Source organism: Sycon ciliatum, chromosome 1, assembly GCF_964019385.1.
Source record: "Sycon ciliatum chromosome 1, ocSycCili1.1, whole genome shotgun sequence".
Taxonomy (NCBI): domain Eukaryota; kingdom Metazoa; phylum Porifera; class Calcarea; order Leucosolenida; family Sycettidae; genus Sycon; species Sycon ciliatum.
In genome coordinates this window covers 25,139,860-25,154,289 of record NC_088643.1, presented here as the reverse complement: position 1 = coordinate 25,154,289, position 14,430 = coordinate 25,139,860, and the positions used below count along the sequence as shown (strand labels likewise).

The following is a 14,430-nucleotide window of genomic DNA, read 5'->3' as shown; positions in this document are numbered from 1 at the left end:
AGGTCAATCGTACAGTGCCAAACATCGATATCCAATGCAACACCGTTTCCTATCTGTGTCTATACGATCACCGAACATGGTCATCTAGTCGTTGAACACCGTGTCACTATCTGACTAGGAACTGGGCCAAGACAAAATCTAAGGACGATGTTGGGGTTCAACAAGTGCATTGAGAACATGAACACGGCTATGATGTACTGCGACAGTGATTCTAGAGGTATACGTCATGAGAAACCGTTCAGCCTGTGCATGAGTAAATTAGCACATGCTCAATTTTCTGAGGGATGTAATTGCTTGCGAAAAGATCGATGCAAGCCGTAAAATGTAATGATACATTGTACATGTTCTGCATCCTAACTCATGCTTTGAAGGGTGGTGCAAGGCTTTGAAGTACAGCACAGCACCGCTGCATGTCGCTACGGCTGAACATAGAAGCAATCCAGTTTTCCACACCCATCGCAGCTACTGCGTCTCACCTGCCGTCCCATCATCCTGGCATACATTCACCACTGTGCATGATCTAGTTTGGCTGGAGTTTCCAGCACACTGCTCTGGCGCATTCAGCTGACACTGGCGGGCTCTCCATTGTTGGCCAGTTCCACAGTTGACTGAGCATCGTGACCAGCTACTCCAGGCTGACCATGTCGTATGATCTTCATCATAGCAAAGAAAAAAATCAGAAAATCAGAAAGAGAAGATGCAAAGGAAGGGACGCTTGGGTGATAGTATCTGTACAGTCAAAACTCGTTTGCTTGACATTGCTCGAACCGGTGACATGTATGACATGCCGTCATCGTGCCCAGCACTGAGCTGTTAGGGGAGATACTGTAGTTGATAGTGATCACTTGGACATTCCCGGGAATATTCATGTCAACAATAGCCTGGTTCATGACAGCATGCTCATGAGTCTGTGATATGTAGCTAAGTGTTACAGTATTGCATTATTCCGCTCCCCAGTGTCATACTCACCAATAGTCACCTGTGCCTGAATCAGCGAAGGAACACTCAACAGCTCTGTGTACTGGGAGCACACAAACAAGTTGGCCTCCGACGGCGAACTGGCAATTGTCTGCAGGCTCTCCGTCACTGATCCCACCTCCACTCCGCTTGAGATCAGAACTGGGAGAAGAGTGTTGTGGTTGGCTTTGAGTTCGTTCGCTTTAGTGACAGCCTCGTTTGTTATCTCCAGTACGGCAGAGGGTCCAGTCAGCATTACCATGGATGACGGTACAGACGAGCTATTTCTTGAGATAGTGATGTTGCTGCTCGAACTGGTGTAGTTCAGTGCGAACGAGAACACCTCCGTCATGTTTGTCACTCCCAGGTCACGGTAGGACAGATTGCGCTGAACCTGTTCGACCAGAGCTGGAAGTGTTGCCTGCGTCATGCCACGGCTGTCGACCACCACGTTGACGGCGCTGCCGTACATGGCCACCACCACATTGCACTCGGCCACTGACTGCACTGTCGTCAGAGAAGCAGCCAACGAGTCCGTCACAAACTGCTGTACAACTTGTGCCTGGCTCGTCTCCATAAGCGTTGATGCCTCCACCATCATCACCAGATCCAAACTACCCGTGCCTGCACATCAGCATAATAACAAGGCATATTAAATGAAATTTGAACTTTTCAAATATCTGACCTGACTAGCAGAATGGCTTTCACTACATACAGTGCACCTAGATCAGAGTATTTATACAAAATAGAGCAATAGCACACTCAGCAGAGGAGGACGTTCAGGTTCGGTGTAACTCAGAGTTTGGTGCCACAAGGCAACCATCACACAACTGAAACTCTCTGCAACTCGGGGATCAACGGATTAATGAAACAAAGCTACAAGATTAAACAGTCATGTGTTCAGCCAGAAGGACATGGGCAAACCGGAGAACGAGTTGCAACAAGAGAGCTACGTACTAGCACCATAATTATGAATGTAGGCACTTCTGATGTGCGTAATTGTGGCGTACATGGTATAAGAGAGATTTCGCAAATCTTATCATGTCATGTCTGATGTGTGTGTCACCGGTACTGGACATAGGGTAATGGCAACATAAACATAACGATAGACAGTCGAGTACTCACCATATCCACCACTAGCAGCACTGCTTTGGGAACAGTGCGACTGTCCCGTCCTGTTGCATGCCTCCACCTGCAATGCTTTACCGACGCACAGGCCCGTGGCGTTGGACGAGCACTTTCGCACTCGCCACCTGCTGCCATAGCAGGCTGATGAGCACACCGACCACTCTTCCCAGTCTGTCCAGCCGTACACTGTAAGCATTCCAAAGAACACACCCGAAGGTCTACCCACAGGGTACTATCGTAGTCTAGTTTGTCAAAGAGATGTACCACTCATCTCGGTGATGTACGTGTAATCTTGCTTCTGATCAGTGACCCAATCAACAGGACAGGTAACCTGTACATGAGCCTATGTGCGTGCACACACCAATGCACCAGCCAATGCACCTAATCATGCACCTATACAACAGCCAATGCAACTATGCATACAGCAGATTAGAGTGCTTGTGCTGATAATTATGAAGTTATTCTGAACACCTGATAGAGCGCTCCTGGTTCACACTCACCGCTCTCCAGTTGGGCAGAGACCGACTTCACAACAGTGTCCAACTCTCCTGTTCCCTGGCAGGAGAACGCATGGCTGGCTGTTGGGTAGCTAGCGATCTGCTTCAGACTTGCAGCCTGTGTGGAGTCCACATCAACAGCCACTGTCACTATTCCAACACCGGTCATTTTCAATGCTTCAGCAATCGCCACAGCACCAGTTGTGATTGCTGTGGTGCCGGATACCGCCAGGACAGCACTTGTTTGCATCGTTGTTGCCAAGGCAACCTCCACGCTCCCTCTGGCCACAGTGTACGAACTGTTCTGCATGATTATTTCGTTGATGTACCCAAGGCATGGCTCTAGGCTGGCCGACGTTTCGGTCTGGCCAATAGCGGAAAGTTGAATTTCTGACAGCGCCTGCAAGGATAGTGGTACGTTAGCAATGTCCAGTGCGGAGGAGTTGAACAGCACGGTGATATTCTCCGTGTTGGCAGCCAGGACAATCATCTCACTTCCATTAGCACCGACTGGCGGGTCCTGATTGATGACCAGCTGCTTGACAAAGGCCAGCGTGTTGGCAAAGTCCCCGGTGTCGTTGTGCACGTCCACAGCCACTACCACCCGAGCTGGTATGTACACGGGTGGAGGTGGTGGGTCTGAACAAGAAGACACAGTAGAAACAATCAACGTTCCTGTCACACAAACTGCACACCAGGTTTAGGGAAGACTACTTTTCAGAAGAAAAAAAACCCCTGGGCAATATGACCTTCATTGGGAAGAAATAATGATGTAGTTGTAAATATATCAGATGCAATATCAACTACTGGTCTCTCCAGTACACTGCACCCGCATGCATATTACAAAATACTGGCCTCTCCAGTGCACTGCACCCACATGCATATCATAATATTATAATGCTGGCCCCTGCAGTACAGTGCACACCACATGCATATACATGTGCCCACTGAAGTCTCACTGTCAAAAACTTACCTGGTACGCATGCTACCAGACTACAGGTCTCTATCTCCAGTGCATCGCCGCTGCATCGGTCTGGCTCATTGCCGTAGCAGAGTCTCTTGTGCCAACGTGTACCATTTCCACACGTCGTGGAGCACACTGTCCACGCTCCCCACTCTCCCCAGCCGATTTCTGCAAAGCACACATAGGGAACATCAGTATGAATATGCCCTGTGTGTGTGTGGGGGGGGGGGGGGGGGTGCGGGATGCGTGGATGTGTGCGTGCGTCTGTGCGTGTGTGTGCATGTGTGATAGCAGCACATCACCTGCGCTAAGAGGGTCACATGCACACACGCATGTAAACATACATATATGTACATGCATGTGCACTTACTTGCTGAGATGTTCAGTGATGCTGCTACAACCTTTAGCTCAGTGAACGAGTGGAGTACCTTTCCATTGTCCGTGACCGGTTGACTTGCAATGGCAAGCACTGCCGGAGCTGTCTGACCCTCACCAAATGTCAGAAGGTTAGCAGGTTGAACAGCACCACAGGCGATGCTAGTGATGTGAAATCCGCTCTGCTGTACCAGCGAGGCTGCTTGTAGAGTGGCAGCAGAGACCTGTGTGTCTGTACCAGCCAGTGTGATCAGCACAGGCTGTTCGTATACAGGGTAGACACTGGGGCTGGGAGTAGCAGTGGCCGTTGCCTGACCTGTTGTCCACGCAGAGCCAGTGCTGAATGTGTAGGGTTGCGATGTACTACCCATAGCGCTATTGCTGACTGGGCTAGTGCTAGCAGCTGGCTGGGTGGGTGAGTAGGTAGCTATGGTAGTCCTTGGTGCACCGGTGCTAGTCACTACCGTGCTCGATGACATGTACGGGCTGAAATCGGGTGAAGACGTGTATGCCATGGTGGAGGTGCCTGTACCATTTGCCTCGTTAGTAAATGCCATGTTGGTCGTGTACATGCTGCTGCTGCTGCTGACAGTGGTGAATGCTTCACTGGCCGGTGCTACGGTCACAGGCAGGATGTTGACAGCCTGACTCAGCACACTGCTTAGGTCAGTTCTACCCATGTTTATATGCTCCACCAGGTTGATAGCACTGAGACACGACGCAGTAGTAGCTTGCTCCATATGAGCTGTATCCACCACTAGCTCAGTAGTGCTGCCATACGTCATCACCACCACGCGGCTGCCACTCGTCCCGTCAACAGGAACATTCAAGTTGGTAACAACGTCCTTGGCAAAGCTAATCTGCTCCTGGAATTCTGCTTCGGAGATCTTTGAGCCACAGTCTATGGCCACAGTGACAAACTGGGGCAGTGATGAATTATCTGTGAGAACACACAGCAAAGTGCAGGGACACTTAGGACAACAGACGTCCACTGTTGCTTGTAGCAAAGGGTGCTATAATTTTACTAGCCATCAATAGAACGACTGCTTACTGAAGGAATTATCACATGATAGAAGCTGGCAATGCAAGAGAAACAGTCCAAACACAAACACTGGTGTGCAGATTAACATAGCAACCACAGTTAGCTGTCTACGCATTGTGTGATTTAGGAAGTACCCCCCCCCCCCCCCTCTCCCACCCGCCAACTCATCCTTTCGTACTTGTGCATGTGGAGGTGATGTCCTGTCTGTAGGTCATACCACACATACCTTGTACTTCGAAGTACACATTGCACGCTGTGCAGTCAATCCGTACTCAATGTGCCTTGGAGCTCCACACAAGAGCATGCTCATGCTAAGTGCAACGTTAGTACACTGAGGTTCTCATACTGTACGGACTTAGTTGCACCATCCCACACGATTTCCCTTCCCCGGCTGTAAAATCAAGGCGGGACGCTTTCTAGAGATAGAGACGGGGTTCTCTTGCACTACTTTACAGTATACTGTAAAACCGAGAATTTTTGCTGGTGTAATATTTTCAGTATTTCCCAAAATCAACGGTTCGGTAGCACGAAAATTTCGGTAAACCTGTTTTCCAGATCCAAAATTGCATTTTGCACACTGTGTGGCATGGCATGGTTGAATTTTAGGTAAAAATTACCTGTAGCGAAGTTACCGGAAATAAATCTCCACCGAAACTTTCCCGTTTTACAGTATACCATCGCTATGTCTTTCATTTGTATGTGACTGCTGGGGTGACTCCTTTCCAAGCCAGCAAACTACAATGAAGCATGCAACGCCAAGCGTTCAAGCCAATGCTAAAACAGAAAAGTAAAATGATGCAATGGTGATAATAATTCATCGCTGAATTCTTACAAAATCGTTTTTTGTTTGTTTGTTTTCTGTTTGCTCTTGTAGAGCCAGTAGCATCACAAGCAAAACAAGCCCCGGTAGCATGCCTAGCTTCCCAGCTCCGGTAGCATGCCTAGCTTCACAGCTCTTACCGTAGCACTGTGCTTGACTGCACACTCTGGTCTCTTCTCCCTGCCCCGCACACGCTCCCGTGGAGTTATCCAGGCATTGGCGGTCGCGCCATTCAACACCGGCGCCGCACGTCACTGAACACGGAGACCACTTACTCCACAGAGACCAACCTGCAAGGTGAGTTGGTGGCAATGGCCAAGAAACACGATATTGGATGCAAAGTTGCATTTGCAAACTTGACCATCAAGTTCAGCCGGTAAAGGTTTGAACTTTTACATTTCATCCATACTTAGTATCATAGTGAAATATTAGGGGCACTAGAGACCTGTCACAATCTTAGTTGAGCACAAGTTGGCTATATACATGCATGTTTGAGTGTTCGTAAGAGCTCTACATGCAGCTTTGTGTGTATGAGTGCATGCCTCTTCATTGCTCGGCTGCTTGGGGTGGGGTTCATCTCGTACTCATTTTGTTGTATAGAATGTGAAACGTCTCAAACAATGTCTTTTTTTCTTCCTCTCATGGCAAAGACTTCGCTGATCAAATACGATTGATCTGACTTTGTTAATGATCAATACCAAGTAGCAGTCAAACATTTCATTCAACAAAAAATGCTTCTTCCTTAAGCCACCTCCCTCCCATGAGTGCAAGTCAGTTACTTGAAGGCGAGTGAACTCAACCCAACTTCAACTTCATGTACCTGGAATTAATTCCATTCACTGTGATCAGTGCCAACCATAATCCAGTTCTCTTCCCTCTGGTTTGCGCGACAAAGCAGTTGTTTGCACACATGTAATCGATCACTCGCTGGCCAAGTTGTATTCTAGTCTTCATACACTGTATCATAGACAGTATACCCGTTAGCACCTACCTCCGCTCAACACTGCTTCTTGCAAGACAGCAAACTGTGCTGTGTCAACCTCACCACCGCCACCACATAGGTACGCAAACGACGAGGTTGGAGAAGACGCCAATGCCTTGAATTCTTCTATCTGCTCGGTGGAGCCAGTGCCCATAGTGTAGATGACAGTGTTGTTCTGCTTCAATTCTTGTGCCAGGATCACATCAGTCTCATTGATTTCCTCATTGTCATTGAAAAGCACGAGTACCGACTTGGACTGTGAGTAGTTTGCAACCTGTGTACTTGACAAGCTAAAGCTGGTGTGCTGCACCGAGCTTGCGTGAATTGTCTCCACAGTGGTGAAGTGTTCGCTGGCATACTGCAGTGCGCTCTGCACCGTCCCACTTTGATTGAAGATGGCGGACACCCCCGTCTCCACTGACAAGCTGGAAATCATGCTGATCAGTGTTTGAGTGGTGATGTATGATATCATACTGCTGTCGAGCAGTGTATGAAAGCCGTACAGGTCCTGAATTACAATCTTGCAAGTGCTGCCAGCTTGTCCAATCGGTGGCTGAACTGAGATAACCAAGCGCTGCAGGTAAGTGATGAACTGGTGCCACATTGTAAATACGGTGTAGTCGAGCAGTATCAGAACATGCTTGACAATCGAAGACGGCCCTGCACCAAGAAAACCATAAAAACCAAACACTCCAACTACTGGAAAACATCGTGAACAAGAACAGTAGCGTGCATGTCATTCAAATCCAGAAAAACAAGAGAGACCAGTGTTATTCTTTAATGGCCAAGTGACATCCCTACTCCCTGGTGATACGTAGAAATGGAGATATATCTAACGTTAGATTACCGGTAGTAGAGGGAGAATAGAAGAAACAATTGACCATCACTACCGGCGGGCCTCAAACCGGGGACTTTCCCTATAGGCCAGCGATGCTCTAACCACTGAGCTATGATGCAGTCATCATCCCAGCAGAGATCGTTCAACTGATTTTCATCGGACTCCAAAGCTCACGCTTCCTGTTACACAACACCTTTCCTGGTGGGACGCAGCCCTCACTCTACGCACACACTTCATGCACAAACTAGCACGTGGGGAGCCCCAATCTACCAAGCAGTCATTGGTTGAGACAGTTGAAAAGGGAAAAAGTCTGAAGAAAACATTCGCTGTCACCAAACATCTAGAAGACGTTTAAAAAATATTTTCCTTTGCTTGTGCACTCTTCTTACCTTGGAGCAGCTGGCAGGCAGCCATGTTGCACTCTCCCATTTCCTGGTATTCACCAATACAACCCAGCAGTGGATAATCACAAGTGCGAGATCTGTAGCGACTGCCACCACCACAACTTTGAGAGCAGGTGGACCAGGAGGTCCACTGCTTCCAACCACTCTCTCCTACAACACACAAGAAAACGGAAACATGACTGGTCACCAACAATAAAGCAGGCTCTGTAAAGATTCTCCGTGGTCCAAATAGTAAAATTAACGGATTCACGAAGTATGAATAATTCTAGCAACACAACCTGCTCTATTTTGAAAAATTACCTTGCTTCACATTTGCAATACTCAGCTGTTATTTTCTGCCTGGCCACTATTTCTTCGTGAACATGCTAACCTATTTATAACGCTGTTGCATTGAGTAGAATAATTCACATGAATGTCCGTTACTAATGGGAGTTTCTTGTCGCAGCAAGACACAAGCATATAGAGTTACTGCACAATGACCACATGACCTCTTTGGGTTCAGCCCCACACGATCCATGATCTCCCTCACGGCTGTTAGCTGCACTTGGATCGCGGCAACTTAGTTTTCTGCACGTGAACCATGAAAAATCAATGCATGCTCATGCATGTTCATGCATAACCAGTCAGCTGGCCTGCTCGCCCACGCATTTGACAGGTAACAATTCCATCAAATTTGAGATATCGCTTCGTTCTTAGTCTCAAAACAGTTCTAAAGTCACCAAACCACGCTGGTAATCGATGGCTATTCAATGTTAACATCTTCAGGAAGACTTCAGCCGTTTCCCGAGAGTTTGGGCATCGTTGCCGTTATTTTTCACGGTGTTCTTCTTCCTCCTGTCTGGAGCTGCAATTGCATCCTGGAATTATTTGAAAGGTATTTCGTGCGGGCTGTGGGGGGTTCCAACAGGCATAAACTGACATCGCTGTAGGATAACTGGTAACTTTCACCCTTCGAGGTAGAGCAATGAGAATTTTTTTGTGGCGGTCGTCCAATTTTTGTGGCGGTCGTGGCTGTATTTGTGCACTTCCAAGGCTTTCATTCTGCCTGATACTACTCTGTACTGTATGGGAATCGTTGTTTAGGCACATGTAGCTGTCTTATTTGGTAGATCTGCTGTTTTCGATCACTTGGGACACTTTGTCTAGCCTATTTGTCTTTCGTTCGTGCCATCTATCAGTTTTGTGGGGTGCCTTGACCTGTATTTGTGAAGTTCTCGAGTGAAGACCCTAATTCTTGACTGGAGTCACGTCTTGAATTGAATTTGCTGCGTGAGCCCTCGTTCACGCAGTTGTACTTATCGTAATAGTCAATATCTGCTTGCTGGACGGACTAGCGGCTAGAATAGGGATGACCAAATGCTTGAAATGGTCCAAGTGTGTACTAGTACACGATTATTGTTTCCATCATCGTGAAATGCTCGTGGTGGAATTGCAGTCGTCTGCCTTTGGCACTGAGGACATGAGGAGAGTTGATTGTTACTTCTGCTCAGCAATGAAGCGATCATCAGCTCTCTTTGTTCTAATTATTGAGAGGACATACCGGCATCGCAATCAAGTAAAGATTAGGCAAACCTCGCCAACCTCCAAAGAGAGTCGAAGATATTTTCTCCAAATGCAAAGACGATCTTTGTGAGTTTGTGACTTGCATTTGCGTGCATACATGAGCAAGTCACGGACCACGGCACGTGCACGGTTACCATGCCATCTCGAACCGACGCCATCTTTCTAAGTTGCCGCTTCTTGACAGCCGTGCCCTGCATCAATGAACCATATGATTGATTGAATTCTTTATTCTCACGATGGCACCATGATGTCTGCTATGTTGATGCTGCAGTACTGCACATGCCATGAACACTGACTACACAAACACAGCAATGCAACACAGATTGTACGACAGCTCTATTGGCATTTCAAAACATCAAAACTCACTTGGAACAAAGTTTGCTTGCAGCTGAGTGACGGCAGAGTTGATAGTGTGAGTGACAACAAGATGTGAGGACGTTGGCTGGCTGACTATGTTCAGTGCCCCGGTGGACACGACGGGCTCGGATGATGTCGACGTTGATGTCGTGGCAGTCAGCGTGACAGCGGATAACTCTATATTAGCCTGCTGCAGTACGGCCGCAAGTTGACTGTCTTGATCAGTTATGTCGACATTCTGCGACAGGTCAAGAAACAATGCGGATGTTATTATGGTCTCCAGGTTGGACGTAGTTGGAGTGCTCATTGTTGAAGCGGTAGGTATGCTCGTTTGCGATGTCTCCGCATTGGCAGATTGAGTCGAGCCCGACACTCCTGTAGGAACTGATGACTGAGATATTGACTGATATCCAGAAGTATATCCCGGGCTTGATTCTGTTGTGCTGCCACTAGTTGTGGATGACAATGCTGATGCTGATTGATCTGCCGGTGTGGAACTTCCAGAAGCTGTACCCTCAGCAGGGCTGGTCTGTGATGATGATGACAATGTCGATCCGGAGGCACTCGCAACCGAGGATGTTGGAGAAACAGGTGATGTTGGCTGAGATGTAAGGAAAGTTGACCAAGATGTAGGTACTTCACTCGTTGAGCTACTGGTAGATGGGTAACTGCTGGAAAGTGGTGAACTGCTAGACGTTGGGCCACCAGAAGATGTTGATGTGGCAAACGCAGCTCCAGTGCTTGCTGATCCTGGTTGTGATGCTGTAGTTGCACTAGCACTGCTTGCTGATCCTGGTTGTGACGCTGTAGTTGCACTAGCACTGTTTGCTGATCCTGGTTGTGACGCTGTAGTTGCACTAGCACTGCTTGTGCCTGGGCTGCCTGTGGACCCAGTAACAGCTGTTACCAGTGGATGGTACTCTGTACTGACAGTAGATATGCCTATATGCACCTGGCTAGCAATAGTCTTCACTAGCTCCAATGCAGCGCTGATGTTGGCTGTCATCGGCTGGCCAGTGTTGGTGGCATTCACACTATGGTCACTGCTGTTTGCGTGCGATGAACCAACCGGTGCAGAGGTGTTGTACTCAGCTTGTGAATGGCTCTGATGCTGAAACACCGCTTGTTCATAACTGGCATTGCAGGCAATCTCGAATGATGTCAGCATGATCGGCAAGCTGGACAGAGACGATTCAAATTGGCTGGAGTTGAAGATGATGTTGGCCTCCCCGGCGAATCCCACCACAACTACCTCACTGGCCTGTTGTGTGCTGATAGTCAGTGTTGAGATCATCTGCGCACAGGCTTGCCTCTGCTCTATGAACACTTGAGGTGTGGTTGCCAGATTGATCAACGGAATCACTTGATTGTGCACACCTGTGACTGGATACCAACAATCGAGAGCAGAACACATTAGTCACAGAATGTGGGGTATGCGTGTATGTGTCTGTTGATCTGCACGAGTGTCACAATGCATACTACTAAGCCTTTGGCAAGTATTTCTAATATCTTCAAGCGCAGTGGTGAGTGGTGACAAGCAGAACTTCCCCCCGGGTCACCCACCCACTGTCATATGCATTCTAACGTTAGCTGTGCTTCAGGGAGATTTAGCATCAGTTCGACCCTCATGTTTCATGAGCTGTACCGTTGCTTCCAAGTACACTCTTAAACCTTCCCCGCCCCCCCCCCCCCCCGCCCCGCCCGAAGTATTTTGTAGCCTTACCCACGGAGCAAGTCTGATTGCCACACATCCGCTCCTCAACATCTTCTCCGTCACAGAGGCCTGGCTGCTTGCATGTACGCAGTCGTACTTGAACACCACCACCGCAAGACACCGAACATGAGAACCAACTGCTCCACACATTCCATTCTGCATGGATGCATAGACGGAAGAGAAACACATGCACACAAAATGAACGCGGCAATATCGGCTAGGGCGAAGTCGGAGGCAAAATTCCGTAACAGTCCATAAGAAGCAGCAGACTTCAGACAATTTTTCTGATGTCCCGGTTTACACATTGATACCATGGGTCATACCTGCTTTTAGTGAGAACAAATCCCAGCACAATGCCAGTTGTATACTACACAGTGAGACACATTGAGGGGAATGACCAATGTATTAGAACAAATGAGCAAATCAGTGGTACACAAGCATGATGTCTGTTCTCACACAGCTCCACTCTCACCTGACACAATAGCTTGCTGCACTACTGGGCCTATAGATGCCAGGTCACTGGCCGTTTCTACAATGTACACAGAAGCAGAGGGATCGGACGTCAGCTGTGCCATTGCAGCGAGGTCTGCACTGGCATTGGCAGCAGCGACGACAAACACCTCGCTCTGCGCCTGCAGACTTGCACTCAGTTCCACGTCGGCAGTGCTAACGTTTAGCCCGCTGTATGTCAGCAGCATACAGGCTGGCTGTGTCACGTTGCTCACAATCGCACCAGATGTGTAGTACAGGGCATGCAACTGTTGCTGGGCTGCTTGAAGAATGGGCAATGCACTGATACTTGTGCTAACCTCCGATGTACTTGTATATGTCGTTGTTGAACTGAAATTTGCGTACTGGGTGGCGGAGAAGAGGGCGTCGATCGACTGCTTGAACTGGACCACACTGGTGGTGGTCGTACTGGAATTCAGCACGGTGGTGTCAAGAATGTTTACTGTCGTAGTGGAGTTGTACATGTTGATAATGACATTGCTGATGTTCTGCCCCACGCTAGCCTGCAGCAGGGCAGAGTCGTTTCTAGGTAGCTGTAGCAGGTCAATGATCAGCTCTTTCGTCTCGCTGAAGAACTGCATGGAATGTGATGATGTCACCACAGGTGCCTCAACACATATGATGATGTAATCAGTGACGTTTCCCTTGGATATCTGCCCACTCGTGTAATTTCCTGAAGCACATACAAGGCAGAATCATGCAAAAGCCATTGATTGGATATTGCAGCTCATGCAATGCGATCGCAAGTGAACTGAAACTTTGGTTCAAAGAATTCTGCATAAACAGATTATTGCAATCTGGTTACAAGAGAATGCTCAAGTCAAACAATTAACTTTATACAAGTAATTGTCACAACTAGATGATCAGAAGATGATACTTCCCCCCCCCCCACACACACACGCACGCAAGTGCACGTGTACGCGCACAGATTCACATGCATACCTGCCCTCCATTCTACCCACCATGAACTTGGAACTGTACATGTCTAGTGCACCAGTTCTGACAATACAACATACCAGCTCGAGCACAGGCAACATGCTGACACGCTCTAGTTTCACTGGAGGATCCGGAGCAGCCAAGCAGCGGCCACAGGCAGCCTCGTTTGCGCCACTGAAGCCCACTGTCGCAGGACTTTGAGCACTCAGACCACTTTGTCCAGTTGCTCCATCCCGTTTCTGCATATCAGAAATGAAATGTAACGTTTCATGGTAAGGTATAACGGTAATATGAGATTATAGTTACAGGAATTTGGAGATCGTGAGAAACCATTGGTAGAGCTCAGTTTCCCATGGTAAGGGAATCAGAGGACAATATCCACCATCTACAACTATTGTTGTATCAATGTGACGATCTCTTTAAAAAGAACATCGGACAGAAGAAAATGGAAGGAAGCAACTTCATAAATGTATCAAACCCGCTGAGCCGGTAAAGTGACAGCTGTAAGAATTGCAAAGGGTTTGCACGGAACATTGACAGTGCAGCCTACCCATTGTTTTGCAACAGCCTCCCCATTAGCAACATACAACTCAAGCAAACACACACACACACACACACCACGTATAAAACTGCACATCATGACTTGCCTGGATACAGCTTATTCTGGATTGCGAGGACAATGTTCGCCTCCGATGTTCCGACCTCTCCTCCTCCCAAATCAGTGAAGAAGATGTTCTCTTCTATTGGTTCAGTGGCGATGGCAGTTATGCTAGTTGTTTGGGTTAGCACTGATGAGTTTGTAGAGTTATACACGACAACAGGATTGACAGTTACCCCTTGTGTCAACTGCTTGAAGATTTCAATGTCCTCTGGATCGATTTGAGTGTAGTTCTCTGACGATATGACTACAATACTGGCAGGCGTTGATGTTACCGAAATCTCTCTGACAATACTGCTCGAGGATGAGTGGTTATTGAGGAAGGACATGACATCAGATGCTTCGAGCACTGCCGACATATTCACCGTGCCCAAAGTGGAGAAGTTCTGCTGCTGAATGGTCTGCACAATGCTGGACACATCTGTATAGGTTGTAAGCTGTGAGCTGCTGACAATGGTCTTCGTCGTGCTGCCGTACTGTACAACGGTCAGCGATGTCTTGTTCTCACCTACCGTGAGAGTGGACACTAGATTGCTGGCGACTTTCTTGATGCCTTCAAACTCATACCCATTGCCACAGCCCACCAGCACCATGATGTCAGCGGGCAGGTCCTTGCCTGCAACAACACCGCAATAATGCATGAGCTGGTCAGTGTCTCTGCATACCTTTGGTTGCATCATTGCAC

General features: G+C 48.0%; 1 protein-coding gene across 2 annotated transcripts in view; it reads right to left on the bottom strand.

The window, feature by feature from the left end:
* LOC135819768 (mucin-3B-like) overlaps positions 1-14,430 on the bottom strand; it is an 83,634-nt gene that overhangs the window by 26,331 nt on the left and 42,873 nt on the right. For both annotated transcript variants that reach the window (XM_065333043.1, XM_065333036.1), the window contains exons 30-43: positions 13,735-14,361; positions 13,168-13,326; positions 12,114-12,824; positions 11,651-11,797; positions 9,937-11,310; positions 7,993-8,157; positions 6,775-7,425; positions 5,924-6,073; positions 3,917-4,861; positions 3,556-3,714; positions 2,586-3,221; positions 2,083-2,271; positions 970-1,581; positions 477-653 (exon numbers count right to left, since the gene is read on the bottom strand). In XM_065333043.1, coding sequence (XP_065189115.1) covers positions 477-653; positions 970-1,581; positions 2,083-2,271; positions 2,586-3,221; positions 3,556-3,714; positions 3,917-4,861; positions 5,924-6,073; positions 6,775-7,425; positions 7,993-8,157; positions 9,937-11,310; positions 11,651-11,797; positions 12,114-12,824; positions 13,168-13,326; positions 13,735-14,361 — 6,702 coding nt within the window. The remainder of the gene's footprint in view (positions 1-476; positions 654-969; positions 1,582-2,082; positions 2,272-2,585; positions 3,222-3,555; positions 3,715-3,916; positions 4,862-5,923; positions 6,074-6,774; positions 7,426-7,992; positions 8,158-9,936; positions 11,311-11,650; positions 11,798-12,113; positions 12,825-13,167; positions 13,327-13,734; positions 14,362-14,430) is intronic.